General features: G+C 66.5%; 1 protein-coding gene across 1 annotated transcript in view; it reads left to right on the top strand.

The window, feature by feature from the left end:
- CELSR2 (cadherin EGF LAG seven-pass G-type receptor 2) overlaps positions 1-21,726 on the top strand; it is a 62,261-nt gene continuing 40,535 nt past the window's right edge. The window contains exons 1-2 of the mRNA XM_065402979.1: positions 1-3,466; positions 19,431-20,075. Of these exons, the coding sequence (XP_065259051.1) occupies positions 1-3,466; positions 19,431-20,075 (4,111 nt within the window). The remainder of the gene's footprint in view (positions 3,467-19,430; positions 20,076-21,726) is intronic.

Raw genomic sequence — 21,726 nt, 5'->3', positions numbered from 1 at the left:
ATGGGCGGTTGCTGCTGCCACCCCAGCCGCGCTCTCCTCCTGCTGCTGGCGCTCGGGGTGCCGCGGCTGGAGGGCGCAGCGCCCGGGTACCACGGGCCGTGCGCTCTGGGGCCCGCGGCCGGGACGCGGCTGATGCTGCTGGACGGGTCCCGGCCGCCGCCGCACTGCGCCCCGCGCGCCCTCTGGCTCTGCCCGGCAGGTGCAGCCGGCCTCTGGGCGCACATGTCCAGGCAGGGCTGCGGGGCTGCCGGGGGGAGGGAGCTGCTGAGCCGGCTGCTGCTTCCTCAGGCTCCTGGGGGCAGGAGGTGGAGCTGGGCGCTGTGCCTGGAGCCCGGCTCCCGCATCCCCCTGCCCCCCGCGGCCGCTTGGGGAGGCTGCCGGCCGCGGTGCAGGGTGCGGGGCGCCGGGGGGAGCTTCTCACCCCAGGCCTCGGGGGAGCTGATCCTCCCCGTCCGGGCCATGTGTCTCCGGTCGGGGCACCCGGTGCGCTTGGGGCTGCTGTGCGAGCGGTGCGCGAAGGGGGAAGGGGCGGGGGGGCCCAGGCAGGGGAGGGGCGCTAGGGTCTCCGTCAACTGGAGTCTGGGCCTGAGCTCCCCCAAGCAGCAGGTGGAGCTGGAGAAGCTGCTCGGGGGAGTGGAAGGGGCCCCGGGTGGGGGTGGTGGGAGTAGCCGGAGGAAGCGCAATGTCAACACCAGTCCCCAGTTCCAGCCGCCCACCTACCAGGTGTCTGTGCCAGAGAACAGGCCAGCCGGCACCCCAGTGATCTCTCTGCAGGCCACAGACCCTGACGAGGGCGATGCGGGCCGGCTGCACTACTCCATGGCCGCGCTCTTCGACAGCCGCTCCAACAGCTTCTTTGCCATGGATCCCCAGAGCGGGGCCGTGAGCACGGCCGAGGAGCTGGACCGCGAGACCAAGAGCACCCACGTCTTCCGGGTGACGGCCGTGGACCATGGCACCCCCCGGCGCACAGCCCTGGCCACACTCACCATCCTGGTGAGTGACACCAATGACCACGACCCTGCCTTCGAGCAGCAGGAGTACAAGGAGAGCGTGCGGGAGAACCTGGAGATCGGGTATGAGGTACTGACGGTCAGGGCCACCGACGGGGATGCCAGCACCAACGCCAACATCCTCTACCGGCTCCTCAATGGCGATGGGGCCCATGAAGCCTTTGAGATCGACCCCCGCTCTGGGGTCATCCGCACCAAGGGGCTGGTGGACAGGGAGGCCGTGGAGTCCTACCAGCTCCTGGTGGAGGCCAGTGACCAGGGCAGGGACCCGGGGCCCCGCAGCACCACGGCCACCATCCACATTGCTGTGGAGGATGACAATGACAATGCGCCACAGTTCAGCGAAAAGCGCTATGTGGCCCAGGTGCCTGAGGACGTGGCCGCCAACTCCCACGTGCTGCGGGTGACGGCCATGGACCGGGACAAAGGCAGCAATGCCCTGGTGCACTATAGCATCATGAGCGGGAACACCTGGGGCCAGTTCTACATTGACACCCAGACGGGCAGCATCGACGTGGTCAGCCAGCTGGACTATGAGCTGAGCAAGGAGTACACACTACGCATCCGGGCCCAGGATGGGGGGCGGCCCCCTCTGTCCAACATCAGCGGGCTGGTCACCATCCAGGTCTTGGACGTCAACGACAATGCTCCCATCTTCGTCAGCACCCCCTTCCAGTCCACGGTGCTGGAGAACGTGCCCCTCGGCTACTCGGTCCTGCACATCCAGGCCATCGATGCGGACTCCGGGGACAATGCCCGGCTGCAGTATGCCCTGCTGGAGGCCGGCCCCAGGTTCCCCTTCGCCATCAGCAACAGCACAGGCTGGATTGTGGTGGCCTCAGAGCTGGACCGGGAGACGGTGGATTTCTACAGCTTTGGGGTGGAGGCCCGGGACCACGGCAGCCCCCCCATGGCTTCCTCGGCCAGCGTCAGCATCACTGTGCTGGACGTGAACGACAACAACCCCGAGTTCACCGCGAAGGAATACTCTGTGCGGCTGAACGAGGATGCTGCTGTGGGCACCAGTGTCCTGACCGTCTCGGCCATCGACCGGGATGCCAACAGCGTCATCACCTACCAGATAGCCAATGGCAACACCCGCAACCGCTTCTCCATCACCAGCCAGAGCGGGGGCGGCCTCATCACCCTGGCGCTGCCGCTGGATTACAAGTTGGAGCGGCAGTACCTGCTGACTATCACTGCTTCCGACGGCACCCGGCTCGACACGGCCCAGGTCTTCGTCAATGTGACTGATGCCAACACCCACCGGCCAGTCTTCCAGAGCTCCCACTACACTGTCAACATCAATGAGGACCGGCTGGTTGGCACCACAGTGGTGCTCATCAGTGCCACGGATGAGGACACGGGGGAGAACGCCCGTATCACCTACTTTATGGAGGACAGTATCCCCCAGTTCCGGATCGATGTGGACACAGGCGCGGTCACTACCCAGATGGAGCTGGACTACGAGGACCAAGTGTCCTACACACTGGCCATCACGGCCCGGGACAATGGCATTCCACAGAAATCAGACACCACCTACTTGGAAATCCTGGTCAATGATGTCAATGACAACGCGCCCCAATTTCTGCGGGACGCCTACCAGGGCTCTGTCTACGAGGACGTCCCGGCCTTCACCAGCGTCCTGCAGGTCTCTGCCACCGACCGGGACTCGGGGCTTAATGGGAGGGTGTTCTATACCTTCCAGGGTGGGGATGATGGGGATGGGGACTTCATAATTGAATCTACCTCCGGCATCGTGCGGACGTTGCGCCGGTTGGACCGGGAGAACGTCCCTCTCTACGAGCTACGAGCCTACGCCGTGGACAAGGGCATCCCGGCCACGAGGACCCCTGTCGACGTCCAGGTGGCCATCCTGGATGTGAACGACAACCCCCCAGTCTTTGAGCGGGACGAGTTCGACGTCTTTGTGGTGGAGAACAGCCCTATCGGCCTGGTGGTGGCACGGATCACGGCCAGTGACCCAGACGAGGGCACCAATGCCCAGGTCATGTACCAGATCGTGGAGGGCAACATCCCTGAGGTCTTCCAGCTTGACATCTTCTCCGGGGAGCTGACAGCACTGATGGATCTGGATTACGAGGCCAAGGCGGAGTATGTCATCGTGGTGCAGGCCACGTCGGCCCCGCTGGTGAGCCGGGCCACGGTGCACATCCGCCTGCTGGACCAGAACGACAACCCCCCCGTGCTGAGAAACTTTGAGATCCTCTTCAACAACTACGTCACCAACAAGTCCAGCAGCTTCCCCAGCGGGGTGATTGGCCGCATCCCAGCCCACGACCCCGACGTCTCGGACACGCTCACCTACAGCTTCGAGCAGGGCAACGAGCTGCACCTGGTGCTGCTGAATCACAGCTCCGGGGAGCTGCGCCTGAGCCGGGCGCTGGATAATAACAGGCCTCTGGAGGCCGTCATGAGGGTGTCTGTCTCAGGTAAGACGCCGGCCGGGCAGAGGGGAGCCTAGCCCAAACTCAGGGACGCATTCAGGTCAGTGGGGTTTTGTCCTGGATGTCCAAGGGGCTGAAGTGTCAGCCAGAGAAGGGGGGAAGGGCCCATTCAGTGTCACGCAGGCCAGAGAGCCCACACCGGGGCCCCGGCTGGAGCAGCATCTCTTGGATGCAGGCATCCAGCGTCGACGCAAAGACCCCGAGTGAAGTGGAGGCGCTCTGGTCTGGGGCAGTCTGCCCAGTGGCTCTGACCTCAGACTTGTAGTGGGGCTAGTGGATATTCCGGGCTGGTGGCCACTTTGTGCCAGGCCCTCTGGCCTCCAGTCCACCTTGAGATTGGGTTGGGGTGGGGGGCTGCATGTCGGTCTCTGCAATTGGCTAAGGCCCAACCAAAGTGCAAGCCCCTCAGATCTCTGCTGATCCAGGTGGCTGCCTCCCCTCCCGCCCCTGGCTGGGCTATGCGGGAGGCTGTGGTGGCCTGCCGGGGACACCCCCCTCTATATGTTCGAAACCAACCACCCGGGGCTAGCGCAGGAGGCCATGGCCTTTCCACGGCCGAGCCACCCTCAGCCCAGGGGTCAGCAGAGCCAGGGCAGGTGGAGGCTGCCCCACATCCCCCTCTAGCTTCTAGGGTCTCCCCTGGAAGGGCCCCTGGGGGAGCAAGAGCTCTGGGTTCTGGGGCAGGAGGCAGGCATGGGGCCATCGCTGGGGCTGTGCGGCTGCATCGCTCAGGGCTCTGCTACAGAAGTGGCTGGGCCCCCTCAGTGTAATCACAAGGACTGTGTGTGGCTGTGGTATAGCGATCCCTATAGCTAGCCAGACAGCTCTAATTTCCCCATGCGCCTGCCCCTGTTCTGCTCCCCTAAATGTAGCTGTAGCGGTGCGGCAGGTGCTGGGGAGAGGGCATGGTACAGGGAGGGGTGCGGTGGGCACCGGGCATGGTGCAGGGAGGGGTGGAGTGGGCACTGGGGGAGGGGCAGGGCGAGGTGGGTGCTGGGTGCAGGGCATGGTGCAGGGAGGGGTGTGCCGCGCGCCGGGGGAGGGGCAGGGCAAAGTGGGTGCTGGGAGCGGGGCATGGTGCGGCGAGGGGTGGGGTGCGGCGGGCGCCGGGGGAGGGACAGGGCGAGGTGGGTGCTGGGGGCGAGGCATGGTGCGGCGAGGGGTGGGGTGCAGCGGGCACCGGGGGAGGGGCGGGGCGAGGTGGGTGCTGGGGGCGGGGCATGGTGCGGCGAGGGGTGGGGTGCAGCGGGCACCGGGGGAGGGGCGGGGCGAGGTGGGTGCTGGGGGCAGGGCATGGTGCGGCGAGGGGTGGGGTGTGGCGGGTGCCGGGGGAGGGGCGGGGCGAGGTGGGTGCTGGGGGCGGGGCATGGTACGGCGAGGGGTGGGGTGCGGCGGGCGAGGTGGGTGCTGGGGGCGGGGCATGGTGCGGCGAGGGGCGGGGTGTGGCGGGCGCCGGGGGAGGGGCAGGTGAGGTGGGTGCTGGGGGCGGGGCATGGTGCGGCGAGGGGTGGGGTGCGGCGGGCACCTGGGGAGGGGCGCCATCTCACAGCAGCACGGGAGCTGCCTGGGGCGACAGGCGGGCAGATCTGGGCCGGGGGCTGTGACTGTCACACGTGGTCTTTCCACTTCAGTCAGAGCTAGGATCAGGCAGCTGCTGTGTGTCTCCTTTGTGGCCACTCCGGCGGGCCCTGGCACCGGGTGCTTCCGGGCGGGGGCTCTCAGGGATGACTGACCCACGTCTGGCTGGGGACAGGATCTGGATGGTGGGGCAGAGGGGGGGCTGGCTCACAGCCTGCCGGGGGAGCGGCCGAGCCCCAGGGCTTTGCCTTGGCCCTGCCATGGCCAGGAGTTGCTGCCCGGGAGGGGATGACATGCTCAGCCCCAGCCTGCCCGTTCCTGCTGTCTGTCAGCAGTGCTGCCTGGCCCCTCACAGGGTGACCAGGCTGATCCTCCGGGCATGGCTTCTCTTCCCGTGGGCCGGAGAGTGAGGCCCACATCCCCCCAGGACTTTCGGTGCCTGAGTGCCTTGAAATCAGGGGCTGGGGGCGGATCTGGGCCAGATAGGCCGAGCGTGTGGAACACACTAGGCCTGCGACAGAGCCAGAGCTGACCACAGGTGTCTCCCCTCCCTGCTAGCCCCTGGCCACTGGGCCACCCTCCCAGCTAGCCTCAGCCATCCTGTCCCACTTTCCCCCAGTCCCCCTGGTGTGGGCGTCTCAGCGGAGAAGACAAAATCTGACTGGGCCTGGGGACAAGTTTTGCGGGGGCTGGCCCCAGGGCCGGCTTTAGGACCTGCGGGGCCTGATTCGAATACCTGGCGGTGGTCCGGGTCTTCGGCGGCACTTCGGCGGCGGGGGATCCTTGACTCGGCTCCGGGTCTTCCGTGGCACTGAAGGACCCCCCGCCGCCAAAGACCCGGAGCGGACCGCTGCCGGGTGAGTAAAAAAAATTAAAAAATTAAAAAGGCGCCTAAGGGGCCCTCTTAGGCGCGGGCGCGGGGTCCGATTCCGGGGAATCGGCCTAAAGCTGGCCCTGGCTGGCCCGACCCTGCCCTGCCGTGCCACTGCCCATGGGCTAGGGCTGAATCAGAGGCCTCCAGTCTGGGACCTTTCCCCAGCGTGCGAGGGGCTGGCACTGGGCCTGAGAAGCAGGGCGGGGTGTGTGAGTAAACACCTAGCCAGGCCTTCCCTGCACAGGCTTGGAGTCAGGGCCTGCCCACCATCTCCTGCTCCCGCCTTGGGATTTCCCCTGCACTAGTTGGTGCTTGTCGGCGTCTCGCTTGGGCCCCTGTTCTGCCAGCTTGCTGCTGGGGGCCACGGAGCTGCGTCAGCGTCCACGGATGGGGCAGTGCCCACGTGGCCCCCCCCCATGGTGCCATGCTGGGGAGTCTGCAGCTGTAGCAGTGAGGCGCCGGGCGCGGCCGGCCAAGGCTGTTGCTGGGGCTATGTGGGGCTGAGGAGAGGGCGTGGCAGGCTGGGACGAGCCGTGGCAGGATGCAGCACCGGGGGGACTGTACGTACCGTGGGGGTGGGGGAAGCTGCTGAAGCTGCATTTCTGTGATCTGCGCCATGTGGCCAGCCTGTATCCCTTTCCCCAGCCCAGCGGGGCCAGCGGTGTGAACGGGCGCTAGCCAGAGTCTTTCCAGCTGCGGCCTGGGCCCAAAGCTGTGTTGGATTGGTGCTGCCTGACTGTTGTCTGGGCTGCTCTCGGAGTCCCAGGGCCTGGCTGGCCCGGCCCGACTTTGCTGGCGTGGGGTGGGGAGGGATATCTCCCCACTGCAGCAGGGGGTGTTCACCCAGGACCGGCTCCATGGTTTTTGCCACCCCAAGCGGCGGAAAAAAAAAAAAGCCGTGATTGCAATCGCGATTGGCGGCACTCCAGCGGCAGCTCCACCACGCTGCTTTCTTCTTCGGTGGGAAGTTGGCGGTAGGTGCTTCCCTCCGAGAGGGACCCGCCGCCGAATTGCCGCCGAACAACCCGACGTGCCGCCCCTTCCCCTTGGCCGCCCCAAGCACCTGCTTGCTGGGCTGGTGTCTGGAGCCGGCCCTGTGTTCACCCACCCGACCTGCCAGCCGCCGACAGCGTGGGGACAGGGCCCTGCTGGAGCCCTGCAATCGAAAGGCCCCTCCTTAAAGCTGCCGAAGGTTCGCTCTGGGGCCAGCCTGCTGGGACCAGCTTGCAGCTGCAGGCTGTGGGCGGCTAGGGAGCAGCTGTGCCTGAGTCCTGCAATTAGCCTCTCCACGGGGGGGCCGCGCCGTGCACCTGCTGGGCTGGGGGAGGGATCCGAGCAGGTAGGCGCTGGGCTGGGGCCACTCTCGCTGCGAGGGGGGCTGGTGATTAGCGCAGTCGCAGCTGGGCCCCCTGCCAGGGAGGTCTCAGCTGGGACTGTGCTGCGAGGTGTTAATAGCTCAGACATGCCGCAGCTTTAACCTCCTGTCAGCACCCCTGCCCCGGGCTCAGGCTGGGCCGGCTCTGGGAGACGCAGCCGAGCCCTGCTGCTAAAGGGGTGGGGGCTGGCGCCTCTCCTGGCAGATGCAGCGGGGGAGCCATTCCCCAGCCCTACCACCAGCCTGGCTCGGGGGGGGTGGTGCCCAGCTCGGGACGAGCCTGAGGAAGGGGCTGGGGGCCCGTCCATGCATTAGGTGGGGGGTTGATTGGGGCTGGGGGAAGAACCGGCGCTAGAGCCCACTGGGAGTCAGGTGCCTATCTGCCTTTGAGGGTCTGGGCTTGAGCCTCTCCACAGGAGACGAGCCCGAAAACACCTCGGCCCCCTTGGGTCCCTGCAATGGGCCCGTCTCCACCAGCAGGACGCGGGAGCAACCCACTGGGGCCAGCCTGGAGGAGTGGGGTGGACAGCAGCTTCCCCCCACTGCCTGGTGCATGGGGCTGGGGGAGAGAGCTGGGGCGGCGGGGCCAGTGACTGGCGCTCTGAGGAAGGACTTGCTATGCTGTCCCCCTCCATCCTGACCCGCAGCTCCCCCCATTGGGCCAGCTCCAAGCTGCGTGGAATAGCCCAGCAGTTTTCAGCTGTGTCTGTGTTCCCACGGGATGCACCTCCACCCGTCACACTCGTCCTGCTGCTCCCCCTAAGCCAGGGGCATGGCTGCATCTGCCCCAGCGCAAAGCCCAGGGCGTGAGGGAGAGTGGGTGGAGGCTGAAGGGTGGCGGGGGCTTGGTGGCAGATAAGACACTCAAACCATCTGCTCGCTGTTGGGGCTTCAGGCAGAGGCCTGGCCGCCCACGAGCTGCTCACAGAGCCCTGGGAGCGCCTCTGCCTGGCCCTGCTCTGGGCGAGGGCTGCCGCTGAGGGAAGAGGGGCACTGGGGGGCGGCCTAGGGGATTGGTGGGCCGAGAAGCCAGGAGATTAGCCCAGCTCGACCTATATGGCTTAGGAAGGGGTGGGGCCTAGAGGGGCACAGGAGCCTTGAATGGGAAGGAGCAGATTGCTGCCATAAGCTGCTGGAGAGATGTGAAATAGGTCAGGGGCATCTGGCACCCCAGCGAGGTCCATCCCCCAGGCATCTGGCGCTGTCCCCGGACCTGCCCCATCAGCCACTTCATGAGGCAGCACTGGGGGGCTGGCAGGGGAAGGTGGCATGGGCACAGCCTGCGGGGCTGGGAAGAGCTCTCCTGGGCTGGGCGAAGTGAAGGCTTGTATAACCTGGGGCTGAGCAGAGGGGCGCCTGTTCCCTCCAGGGCGGGGACCAGCCCCCCAGGTGCCCAGGACAGCCACACCGGGGAGCAGCTTGCAGGAGCTGGGAGGAGGGCGATGGACATGCTGGGGTGTCAGGCTGGAGGGCACCCCAGAGCCCAGCCCCGTTTGCAGGGAGATCAGGGGAGCTGAGATGGGGGGTGCAAGGATACCAAAGCCAGGGGGGTGGGGGTGGCAAACACCATCCCAAGTTGTGATGCGGGGCCCGGAGCCGCGCCCCAGAGAGGTTCCTTCCTGCCAAATGGCTGTGAAGACGAGAGCTTTTCTCCCCACGTTCCTGTGGGAAATGGGCATGTGGGTCCAGCCAGGCTGGGGGGCGTGGTGGGACATGGGAGGGGGGCTGGATGTGACATGAGGATCACCAAGGTCTGGGGCCCTGGGGTCCAGTGGGTTAGATCGGGGGAGGGGAGAGCTAGGAGTCAGGACTCCTGGGTTCTGTTCCCAGTTCTGGGATGGGAATGGAGTCTGGTGGTTAGAGCCAGGGTAGTGGGCATCAGGATGCCCGGGTTCTCTCCCTGCATCTAGGAGGGAAGTGGGTCTAGTGCAGGGGAGCTGGGAGTCAGGACTCCTGGGTTCTGTTTCTGACAGCCATTGATGCTCTGTGCCTCAGTTTCCCCACTGCTGACATAAGGATGAAGCCCCTGTCAGGGTGGAGGCTCTTAGTGGCTGTTTATCAAGCATTTGGCAAGGAGCAGAGCATCGGGGGTCGTGTTCCCGCTGCTGGCTGGAGCGACGTGCATGTCTGTTGGGGGCAGTAGTCTGGGGGACCCCAGGGCACTGCGTATGGGGGTAAGGAGGCATAGCCCCTGTGCAAAGGCAGTATTTCTGTTCCAGCCGAGGGGCAGGGCAGGGGCTGTGGCCTGGGTCCACGAAGGGTGGGCTGAGGGGGAGGGGCTGAGAGCTCCCAGGGTCCAGGCTGGAGAGTGGCTGGGGGAGCCTTGAAGCTGTGTCGGTGGCCACTCGGTTGTGTCCTTATGCTATGGGCAGCTGGGCGATGAGTGGCAGAGACCCCAGGGCTCTGGCCAGCTGGGAGGTGGCACACTGGCAGTGCCAGGGAGGGGATCCCTTGCTCTGTTGGGTGCCTGGAACATGCCGTGATACCTGGTCTGGACAGGGTTGGGGGAGCTGTCTGCTTGGGGCTGGCCAGTGCTGGGGGTTGGGGAGGAAATTGGGGATGGGGCTCCCACTTCCTGTTGTGGGGCTCGGGGGGGGGGGATTGGCATGCTTGTCCTTCCTTAGAAACGCCCCCCCACAGAGTGAACCATTTCCACCGTGGTGCAGGGGCTGGGTGGACCCAGAAGAGGGGGGCCCAGGGCAGATGTGATCCCCACTGATCTCAGCCCAGTCTCTAAGCCCACCGAGGGCGCGGTGGGGTGGGTGGGGGGGTTCTGCCCTCTAGGAAAGGAAGGGCTGGAGCCCAGCCCCAGGTGGGAAGCTCAGGGCAGCGCTGGGATCTCTGGGCCATCTGCCAATCAGGTGCTGCTTGGATCGTGCTGCGCACTGAGCCGAGAGCACCTGAGTCTTGCCACTGCCTGGGTCCTGCTCATCCTGCGCCCATCAGCGGGCACACGGGGGCCAGGTCCTTCCCGCCTGCACGTCTCCACTGACCTCCAGCCCTTCGCTGAGCCCTGCCTCCCTCGCCCCCTGCTCTGGGTCCAGAGCAGCGACCAGCAGGCTAAGCTTGCTGCTGGCTGGCTGCGGTGGAGCCGCGGGGCCCTTTGCTGGGGTGAGATTGAGCCTGGCTCCCGGCAGCGGGGGCGACTCTCGAGGGCCCGGCATGACCAGGCTGCAGCATCGAGCAGCGCGGTAATGGCTGTGTGCCGGCCTCTGGTGGAGCCGCTCATTGTGCTGAGCTGGCCAGTTTAGCTTGGTCTTTGTTCAGACGCTGCCCGGGCCCTGCTGAGCGCTGGCTGGAGCTGGCTGGCTGGGGAAGTGGACTTGTCAGACAATGCTCCAGCTGGGGAGAGCGAGAGATGGTTGGGCTGCTGCTTTTCTGTCACTGAAATGCCCCGATTTTGGCTGGAACCCCCGGCCTGTCGGGCTCTCACCTTCCCCAGGGCCTCGCTGGTGTCTGGAGAGAGCAGACACTGTGGGGAACCCCAATGTCCTCTGGGACACAGCGCTGGGCTTGTGAGTGTACGTCAGGGGCCGGCCGGCATGCCAGCCTGTCCCCGTCCCCTCCAGCTTGGCCGGTGCCTGACAGGAACCAGTCTGGTCCGTGCCTGGCAGGCACCTCCTGCCAGCCGCACAGCCTCCGCGGCTGGAAGGGGGATATTGGGCCGGTAGCCTGGTCTCTGAGCTTGGCCCTGTTCTCCTAGCTCTGGCCCATCCCAGTGTCTTACTGACACCTGGAAGCCAAAATAACCCTTCGCGTCCCAGCCCAGCTCCTGCCTGCGTGGCCTGGCCTGGGCACAGGTATTTACACCTCTGCTCCACCGCAGAGTCAGGGCTGTGTGCCAGCCGGAGCTGATCCCTGGTATCCCGGAGGCAGCTGCCCCCAGGCAGCTGGGCCAGCTGGGCTGGGCTGCAGGGGGCGCTGTGCTGTGGGGGGGGCTGTGCTGTGGGGGGTGTAGGTAGGGTGCTGAGGGGGATGCTGTGCTGTGTGGTGGATCTGTGCTGTGGGGAGGTGTGCTGTGTTGGGCACAGGCAGGGCGCTGTGGGGAGGTCTGCGCTGTGAGGGGCAGTGTGGGGGGAGGTCTGCGCTGTGGGAATGCTGGGCTGTGGGGGACGGGGTCTGTGCTGTGTGGGGCGCTGTGGTGGGGTCTGTGCTGTGTGGGGCAGTGTGTGGGGGATCTGCGCTGTGGGGATACTGGGCTGTGGGGGGGTCTGCGCTGTGGGGGGCACAGGCAGGGCGCTGTGGGGGGGTCTGCGCTGTGTGGGGCAGTGTGTGGGGGGTCTGCGCTGTGGGGATACTGGGCTGTGGGGGGGTCTGCGCTGTGTGGGGCGCTGTGGGGATGCTGTGCTGTGGGGGGCACAGGCAGGGTTCCTCCTGGATCATTAATGGTTCCTGCCCCTCTGGCTCTGGGGGGCAGGGGCGGCGCTGGCGTAGCTGGTCTTGGCAGTGGGCTGTGTGGGGCGGAGCAGGGAGACACCATCCCCCGCCCCCGGTAACTCAACTGTGCTGTTAATCTCTCCCCAGCCTGGCCAGGCCTGTGACTGTGCGTTAGCTGCCAGCTGCATGGGCTGGGGGTGCCCTTGATGCCATCCCGGGGCTCTGCTGCCCCCCTGCTTGCAGAGGGCACCTGGGGCTCGGGGCTTTACACCCCTCCAGGTGTAAAGGACCTTGGGGTCCCTCCTTTAACCCCTCCAGCGCTGGTGCAGCCAAGTCCTGAGCTGGACACAGAGGCCTCGGGCCCAGCTCTGTCGGCCTGCCCAGCCCGGCGCTGTGCCCGGCAACGGCCTGGACTGAGTCCAGCAAGGAACCTCCCTTCTGCCAGGGGCCCCCAGCGTCCAGGCCCTCAGAGACTCGCATGGTACCCCGTCGGGTAGGCCAGGGCGGGACCCAGCATGTCTGGGGAGAGAGTCACGGAGTGGGGGGATGGCAGGAGAGTTTGGGGGGGGGATGTCCTTGGAGTGTAACCAGCCAGAGCTGGAGTCAGTGAGTCTGCCCCCCCCCCATGTGTCTGAGGCTAGTGTGGGGCTGGCAGGGCCTAAGGCCACACAGCAAGGACAGACGTGGAGGGGGGTGATGCCCCAGATGGTCCCCACCCCAGTCCCCGTGCAGTGGGTGCCTGACGGGGGTATCACCATGGGGCCATTGTCTCCATGGTGATCCACATGGGAACCCTCATCACTCAGCCTCCCCCCCCCCCCCCAGTCTGGTGCCAGAGGATCCGGCTGCAGCCACATCCCTGTGACCCCTCCAGAGATGGGGGGGGGTGGGGAAGACCGGGCGGGGAGGGGCCCTTTCTTCTCCTGCACAGTGACACAAAGGCGGGGCGGGGCGGCCGGGCACAAAGGGGTTCGGGGCACCGGGTCGGAAAGCGGAAGAATGAGCCGGGGACTAGAGAATGGGGGCAGCTCCCCCTCCCCTCCCCTCCCCTCCCCCACCGGCCTTCCTGCCTTGCCAGCCCCACAGTGTCTCCCCCAGCTCTCCACCCTCAGCCCCTGACCCCCCTTCAGCTCCCCATCTGTCACCTTCCCCCGCTCACCCCAGAGCCCCTTCCCCAGTTCCCCGTGGGCCCCCCAGTCCCTTGCCACCCCTTCAGCCTCCCCCCTCCCCAGCTGCCTCCCCCCCAGGCTGAGCGTCCTGCTGCCCGGGGAAGGGGGCGTTTGTCTCGTGAGTCAGAGAGAAGAGAACCGAGCCCGAGGAACAAAAGCCTCCCCTACATAGCTGGCTCTTTCCTGCGGCCACCATGGCAACCCAGCGCGGCCAGCCAGAGCCACAGGCCGCTGGGCAGGGGCTGGGCACGCAGGGGGCCGAGGGCAGCAGGGCACGCTCCCACTCCCTCGCCTGCCCGCTCTCCCTAGGGCCGTGTCTCAAAGAGGCTGGGGCTGGCAGCTGCTTGGCAGTGGGGGGCTGGCAGCACCAGTCACTGGGCCATAGGGGGCTGGCAGGGCCCCCATGGGGCAGGTTAGAAGGCTGAGCTGGGAGGTTGTGGGGCTTGAGCACTGGCTGTTAGTCACCAGACACTTGGGTTCGAATCTCACTGGGCTGGCATGTGGCATGACACTGGGTTTGGGCGTGTTCCCCAAATGGCCGTTGGATCAAAGAGAGGTGGGACTGGAGGGGCCGCGGGGGTCACCAAACCCAGCAGCCTGCGCTGAGGCAGGGCCAAGGGAACCTCCACCACCCCGGCAGGCATTTGTCCAGCCTGGACTCAGCCCCGCATGACGGGGATCCCACAGCTTCCCTGGGTGGGACTGCCCTGGCAAGCCGTTTTCCTCGGCTCCAGCCTAAACTGGCCTCACTGCAATTTACACCCGTGCTTCTTGTTCTGGCCCCAGCAGTGAGGGAGACAGGGTATCAGCAGAGCTGGGGGGGGTGGGCAGGGGGCTGCGGGTCGGGGCCGGCAGAGCTGAGGGGGGCCCAGGGCTGGGCTAGCAGGGGCTGTGGGTCGGGACTGAGGGGAACTGGCTGAGCTGAGGGGGGCAGGGCTGGGCTAGCAGGGGGCTGCGGGTCGGGACTGAGGGGAACCGGCAGAGCTGGGGGGGGCCAGGGCTGGGCTAGCAGGGGGCTGCGGGTCGGGACTGAGGGGAACCGGCAGAGCTGGGTGGGGCCAGGGCTGGGCTAGCAGGGGGCTGCGGGTCGGGACTGAGGGGAACTGGGAGAGTTGTGGCAAGCTGGGAGCTAGGGGGACCCTTGTGTGCGCTCAGCCTTTGTCTCTAGCTGGGTTTGGGCTGTTCCAAACCCCTGCGGACTCAGCCCAGCTTTTCACTGAACCCCTGTGTGCTGGGGAGCCGAGCGGACGCCTGGTGCTGGCGCGTGAGCTCCAAGTCGCTGTGGCCGAGGGGGAAGTTCTGTGAGGCTGCACAGACCCAGTGAGCGGCTGGGCCCGGCCTGGCACAGGAGCCACCCAGGCTGGGCAATTGGGGACTGCGCTGGGGGGATTCCCAGGAAGCCAGCACAGGGCTGGGTCACTGGGCAGGGGCCTGTGCTCCAGGACACACCTCTGGTGTCAGAGCCGGCAGGGGAAGATGAGGGGTGCAGGGATGTGGCATCACCCCCCGGTCCAGCCAGGCTCAGCCTTGGGCCAGCAGAACCTTCTGTCTCTGGGCTGCTGGTCCCGCTCCAGGGCAGGCTGGTACCATCTGTGCTCTGTTCGCTGGGCCCTGCATGTAATGAGCTCGCTGGAGCTCAGCGCAGGCCAGGTGTCTGCACAGTGGGGCTCTCTGCCTGGGCCACTGAGCGGGGGCTGCACAGAGAGGAGCTGGGGTTACGGGCTGTCCCAGCACAGGGCCTGGGCCCTGAGGCAGAGCTGGCTCTGCCCTGGGGTCGGGACTGGGAAGGGCAGGCTGGGCTATGCCCCCCAGGGCCCTGAGAGCCCCTCAGCCTGGGCTGTCCACGTCAGACCCTGCTCCCCTGCCTGATGGAGGGAAGGGCCCTAGCACGGTGCACCAGGAGCAGGGGGAGATGGGGCGCTGCCTGGTGCCAGCCCTGCCTTCAGCCCCTGCAGCAGGAGGAGGAGGGGTTCCGAGCCTGGGCCCTGCTGAGCCCGGGGCCCTGCCTGTGGGCGCAGGGGAGATGCGCTGGCAGTTGCCATGGCAGCCGTTGTCCTTTGTCAAACAATGAATAGAGCTAGGAAAACGTGCATATTTCAGGAGGGTCTGCTAGAGCCGGCTCCACCCAGCTCTGCGGGTGCCCCTCACTCCCGACCCCCAGCCCCGGCCATCCCAGCTCTGGGCTCCCCTCACACACAGCTCCGCAGGTGCCCCTCACTCCCAACCCGCAGCCCCTGCTATCCCAGCCCTGGGCTCCCCCCAGCTCTGCCAGTGCCCCTCACTCCCGACCCACAGCCCCCTGCCATCCCAGCCCTGGGCTCCCCCCAGCTCTGCTAGTGCCCCTCACTCCCGACCCCCAGCCCCGGCCATCCCAGCTCTGGGCTCCCCTCACACACAGCTCCGCAGGTGCCCCTCACTCCCAACCCGCAGCCCCTGCTATCCCAGCCCTGGGCTCCCCCGAGCTCTGCCAGTGCCCCTCACTCCCGACCCACAGCCCCCTGCCATCCCAGCCCTGGGCTCCCCCCAGCCCCCAGCTCTGCTGGTGCCCCTCACTCCCGACCCGCAGCCCCTGCCATCCCAGCCCTGGGCTCCCCCTAGCCCCCAGCTCTGCCGGTGCCCCTCATTCCCAACTCTCAGCCCCCTGCTATCCCAGCCCTGGGCTCCCCCCCCACAGCTCTATAGGTGCCCCTCACTCCCAACCCGCAGCCCCCTGCTACGCCAGTGCTGGGCTTCCCACACACACACAGCCCCACCAGTGCCCCTCACTCCGGACCCGCAGCCTCCTGCTATGACAGTGCTGGGCTCCCCCCCCCCCCCCAGCTCCGCTGGTGCCCCTCACTCCGGATCGGCAGCCCCCTGCTACGCCAGTGCTGGGCTCCCCACACACACACACAGCTCCGCCGGTGCCCCTTACTCCTGACCGGCAGCCCCGCTATCCCAGGCCCAGAGAGGCCACCTGGTGTGGAGTGTGAAAAGGCCCCTGTGGCCAGGAGTGTTTGTCAGCCCCTGCCCCAGGCATCTGAGGCATCCGCACTCCAGCCCAAGAGCCCTTCAGCGCTGGGCACCCAGGGCCCCATGTTTGCTGAGCCAATGGCTGCCTGCTCCGGGGCGTGGGGTGTCAGGGGGGGCTCGTCCCAGGAATGTCCCATCTGGGAGGAGGGGGGGCAGGTAAGGAGGGCCTGGGGGGAGGGGATCAGCCTGCTGGAGCAGGAGAATCGGGAGCCTGGGGGGGGCCCTGAGGCTGGGGGAGTGAATTCCAGGATGGATGTAGCTGAGACAGACATGGGCTGGGTGCTGGGCACTCAGTAAATATCTCCTGCAGGGGAGTGTGATGCGGCCGCTCTGCCCCCCATGCTCTATAGGTCGGGGGGGGGGAGTGTGGGCATGGGCTCCCTGCACGTGGCCTCCCCGCTGGTCAGGCGGGGCCATTGTGGGGCCAAGCGGCCCTTCCTCATTTTCTGCTGCAGCCTGGTGGGGGTGATGACCTTTGACCTCCTTGGTGAGGTCACGACCCCGGGCCCCCCTCCTATTGTGTTTGATTCGTCGCAGCTTTGGAAACAGGACCCATGGACTATGCCAGGGCCTCAATCCTTTCCCCCTTAAGCTTGGCCCTCACAGCCTCAGGCCCCTCTCACATACATCCAGGCTCCACCCCAGACGGGCAGAAAGATTCTGCAGAACTGACTGGCAGTGAAACAGCCAGGCCTGGATTGAACGTGTCACCATTAGGCTTCAGAGTGAATGCCGGCAGCAGTGAATGAGAGCAGTTCACATCACCCTGAGACGGGTGTTTAGGGGCAGCTCTCTGGAGCCTCAGTCAGGCAGGACCGCACAGATGTGTAACTGCTCTCCAGGCTCTGTGTGCACGCCTCCTCAGTGCCTCACCCTGTCCGGGGGCATCTGTTAGCCCCCTGGCTCAGCCCCCCTCGCTCAGTTCATGGTGCTGGAGCCTTGCCTTGCATTTCCACAATGAAATGTCACGGTGCCCAGGAGTGGCTCCTTGCCAAGATGACGTGGTGCTGCTGGGCTGCAGCCACCTCTGCGGGGAGGCGCACGTGAGGAAGGGGGAATGTGGATGTTGGCACCAGGGCAAAGTCCCCATTCCTAAGGAAGGTGCCTTCAGATTTTTGTGGTCTGGACTGAGTACAGGGCTGGGAGTCAGGACTCTTGTGGTCTGTCCCTGGCTCGGGGGGGGGGGGGGGGGGCTGTGAGGGCTAGTGATTAGATCAGGACTCTGGCATTGACTTCCTGGGTGACATCAGGTGAGTCACTCTCCCACGCTATAAAAGCAGCAAAGAGTCCTGTGGCACCTTATAGACTAACAGACGTATAGGAGCATGAGCTTTCGTGGGTGAATACCCACTTCTTCGGATACACGCTGTGCCTCAGTTTCCCCAGCTGTCCAGTGGGGGTGATGCTACTGACCCGCCTTTGCACGGTGCTTTGAGGTCCCTGGCTGAAACAGTGCTAAGAGTTGTGATGAACTGGTGTGTGTGTGTGAAAGAGAGAGAGACAGAGACTGCTGCCCTCTGCTGGACGCTCAGCTGTGTGTCATAGCCCCACACTGCTTCTATTTGAGGGAGGTTCTCCACAGAGAAAAGCCTCACTGCTATGGCATGGAGAAGCACGATGAGCCCCACGTGCAGCATGTGACCCTTCCCCTCAGTGCCCCCAGGGCTCGGGGGCAACTCGTGCAGGCTAACTCCCGGGGGTCAGCGAGAGAGGCGGCTCCCGTGGCCAGAACTAACCTGCCACAGAGCGCGGCCGGGGCTGAGCTGCTGGACCCAGATGAGATGGGCAGGGCCTGGTGAGGGCAGACTGGCTCTGGAGGGTGGAGTGGGGGGGAAAGACCGGCTCTGGGGGGGCCGGTGAGTGCAGACCAGCTCTGGGAGGCTTGGGGGGGCAGACCGGCTCCGGGGGGCCGGTGAGGGCGGACCAGCTCTGGGAGCCTGGGGCGGGGGTGGGGTTAGACCGGCTCGGGGGCTGGAGATGAGAGAGCAGCTCCATTCGCCCTGCTTAGCCCCTGCCGGCCTCTCCCCCTCCCCCTTGCCCCAGTCTGTCCCAGGTGGCAGCCCTTGGAGCTGGGGTGGGAATTAACCTCACGCTGGAGAAGCAGCAATGACAGGGCCTTTAGACTCCTGGGTCCTATTCCCTGCTCTGCCCCCAACCTGCTGCGTGAGCTGGGGCAAATTGCGTTCCTCTGGGCCTCAGTTTCCCCATCTGTCACCTAGGACTGATGCTGACCCGCCTGCCTGTGGTGCACTGGTGAGAACCACCCCCCGCCAGCTGCTCTTCCTGCCCCCCCTTTGCCGCCCCCAGTTCCCTGCTTAGGAAGGGCAGGCTGGGGCCATGGACGGGTGGGGCCTGTGCCCAGGAGTCTGTCTGTTCAGGGGCTGAGCCCGGCATCCATCCATCCAGAAGCTGTGCCTGGGATTGTCTGTTTGTGTGGGGGCTGTGCTGGGGCTGTCTGTGTGGGGGCTGTGCTGGGGCATTCCTCGTGCCCTCTGCGCTGGGCCGGGGGTATGTGCCGGGGGGTTTTGTAGCAAACAGTCTCAGACCCTGGCACAGCAGGTTTTTGTTGGGTTTCCAGTGAGGCTGGTCAGTGATTGGCAGCGTGGTCTGTCATGTCCCCTGGGCTGGGAGCCAGGCAGATACCGACTAGCCAGGGGGCATAACCTGGTAGCCACAGGCTGATGTGAGCTAGGAGTTGAGGGAGCCCCCAGTGAGGTTCAGCGTGTGAGAAAGGCCCCCCAGCTGCTGGGGAAGTGGTTCCTACTGGGTGTTGGCTGCCAGCCATCTGCCTTGGCACCAGGAGCGCCACCAGCTTTTTTGCCGCCCTAGGTGGCGGAAGGTCCCGCCCCCGAAATACCGACGACAACCGGGGCTGTCGAAGATCCGGCTGCCGCGGTCGCCGCCCCCCAAATGTTAATGGCCTAGGCGACCGCCTAGGTCGCCTAATGGGTTGCGCCAGCCCTGCTTGGCACTTGCTGGCCCTGGGCCACTGGCCCACAGTTGCTGGCCTCATGTGCAGGAGAGCACCCGCCGAAATGCCCCTTCTGAGCCCCAGGCCTTGCAGGGGCTGCGCGGGGGCAGGGGGGGACACGGTCGGAGACCAGCAGGCTGGAGGTTGCAGAGGGCAGCCCGGTGTCCTGGCGCCACTGCCTGGGGGCCTGTTTGAAGACACAACCCATGTGCCCTGTGTGCCCACGGCCACCCCCAGCTCTGCTGGTGCCCCTCACTCCCAACCCGCAGCACCTGCTATCCCAGCCCTGGGCTCCCCCACCCCCCAGCTCTGCTGGTGCCCCTCAGTCCTGACCCGCAGCCCCTGCTAGCCCAGCCCTGGGCTCCCCCACCCCCCAGCTCTGCTGGTGCCCCTCAGTCCTGACCCGCAGCCCCTGCTAGCCCAGCCCTGGGCTCCCCCACCCCCCAGCTCCGCCAGTGGCCCTCACTCCCGACCCGCAGCACCTGCTAGCCCAGCCCTGGTGGACTCTGGAGCTGTAGAAAGCCTGTTCCCATGGCAGGCTCAGCCCCAGCCCCTCCGGGCACCGTTCACCCCTTGCCCTCGTCTCTCGGCAGACGGCGTGCACAGCGTGGCGGCTCAGTGCACCCTGCAGGTGACCATAGTCACGGACGAGATGCTGACCAACAGCATCACGCTGCGCCTGGAGAACATGTCCCCGGAGCGGTTCCTGTCACCGCTGCTGGTGCTCTTCCTGGAGGGGGTGGCGGCCGTGCTCTCGGCCCCCCGCCACCACGTGGTGCTCTTCAACATCCAGAACGACACGGACGTGCCGGCCGCCCACATCCTCAACGTCAGCCTGTCAGTGCTGCTGCCGGGCGGGACCCGCGGAGGGCGCTACATCCCCTCCCAGGATCTGCAGGAGCGGCTCTACCTCAACCGCACACTGCTGGCTGCCATCTCCGAGCAGCGGGTGCTGCCCTTCGACGACAACATCTGCCTACGGGAGCCCTGCGAGAACTACATGCGCTGCGTCTCCGTGCTGCGCTTCGACAGCTCCGCGCCCTTCCTGGCCTCCGCCACTGTCCTCTTCCGGCCCATCCACCCCGTCAGCGGCCTGCGCTGCCGCTGCCCCGCCGGCTTCACCGGCCACTACTGCGAGAGCGAGATCGACCTGTGCTACTCCAGCCCCTGCGGCCTCAATGGGCGCTGCCACCGCCGGGAGGGCGGCTACACCTGCCACTGCCAGGCCGGCTTCACCGGTGAGTGGGAGAGGGGCCGGGCCGGGGCGGGAAGGGCTCCTCTGTCTATCCCTACACAAGCCTCTGTCTGTCCGGCCAGCCCCGGCCGTACCCCCACCCGGCCATCTCCAGCCGTTTCCGCCTCTGTCCGTCCCCGTCCATGCCCCTGTCCAGCCATCCCATCCGTACTGTCCAGCCACCCTCCTCCGTACCCCCGTCCGTACCCCTGCCCGGCCATCTCCAGCCGTACCCCCCTCTGTCCATCCGTCCCCGTCCTTGCCCCTGTCCAGCCATCCCATCCGTACCGTCCAGCCACCCTCCTCCGTACCCCCGGCCGCACCCCCGCCCAGCCATTTCCAGCCGTACCCCCCTCTGTCCGTCTCCGTCCTTGCCCCTGTCCAGCCATCCCATCCATACTGTCCGGCCAGCCCCCTCCGTACTCCCCTCCGTACCCCCGGCCATACCCCCACCCGGCCATCTCCAGCCATACCCCCCCCCCCGTCCGTCTCCGTCCATGCCACGTCCAGCCATCCCATCCGTACCGTCCGGCCAGCCCCCTCCATACCCCCCTCCGTACCCCCATCCAGCCATCCGTCTCCACCTCCGGGGGCCTCTGCTGGCTGGCTCGGAGGGCTGGGGAATGGGGGGGCCTTCACCCCCTTCACCCCCCCAAGGCACTAGTTCAAATCCAGTCCAGGGCAGTGGCCACATCTCATGTCTGTTGGGCATGTCGCTGTGAGCCGGGGGCATGTCCCTATGGGGCAGGGGTGTGTCCCTGTGGGGGGGTGCCCCTGCATCGTGGGCGTGTCCCTATGGGACAGGGGTGTGTCCCTGTGGGGTGGGGGCGTGTCCCTGTGAGCCGGGGGCATGTCCCTGTGGGGTGGGGGGATGTTCCCCTGGGGGGGGCGTGTCCCTGTGATCCAGGGGTATGTCTCCCTGGGGCAGGGGTGTGTCCCTGTGGGAGGGTGCCCCTGGGTCGTGGGCGTGTCCCTGAGTCCCATGGCCTAGGCATAGGGTGACCAGATGTCCCAATTTTATAGGGACAGTCCCAATATTTGGGGCTTTTTCTTTTATAGGCTCCTATTATCCCCCATCCTCTGTCCCGATTTTTCACACTTGCTCGCTGGTCAGCCTACCGAGGCGGGGTCTCTGCCCCAGCCCCAGCCCTGTGGTGGAGCGTCCCCACCGCGAGTAGATTCTCCGGGAGCTGGAGCCGGGGCCGGAGTGCTGAGCTCTGCTGGACGCTGCGCTGCGAGCCGTGGGGCAGCCTCCTGCACTGGCCAGGCTGCCCCCACCTGTGGGGCCACCCAGCCGCAGCCTGAGGACGCAGCAGCCTCTCGTTCTAAGCCCGAGCCCCCGGCCTGCCCTGCCCCCTCTTAGTGGCGGCTAAGAGCTTGGGCTGCCCACGCCCAGTGTCTGGCCTGCTGCCACCCAGGGACACCACCCATGCCCTGGCCTCCCCCCACCCCCATCTGGCCACCCCCCCCCCCAGGCTCTGAGTCCCCAGCCCTGTGGCCTGGGGAGGGGGAGGCTGGAGAGGGGCGTGGTGCCCAGGCAGTGACCGGCTGGGCTGGCTCGGCACCTGGCTGGGCTCCGTTGCCCGGGGAGGGGCTCCTGGGGGTCGCTCGGTGCGCCAGGGCTCGTGGCGTGGCTGGGAGAGCTGCTCAGCACC

This window comes from Emys orbicularis, chromosome 4, assembly GCF_028017835.1.
Source record: "Emys orbicularis isolate rEmyOrb1 chromosome 4, rEmyOrb1.hap1, whole genome shotgun sequence".
Classification (NCBI taxonomy): domain Eukaryota; kingdom Metazoa; phylum Chordata; order Testudines; family Emydidae; genus Emys; species Emys orbicularis.
This window is presented reverse-complemented; position numbering and strand designations above follow the sequence as displayed.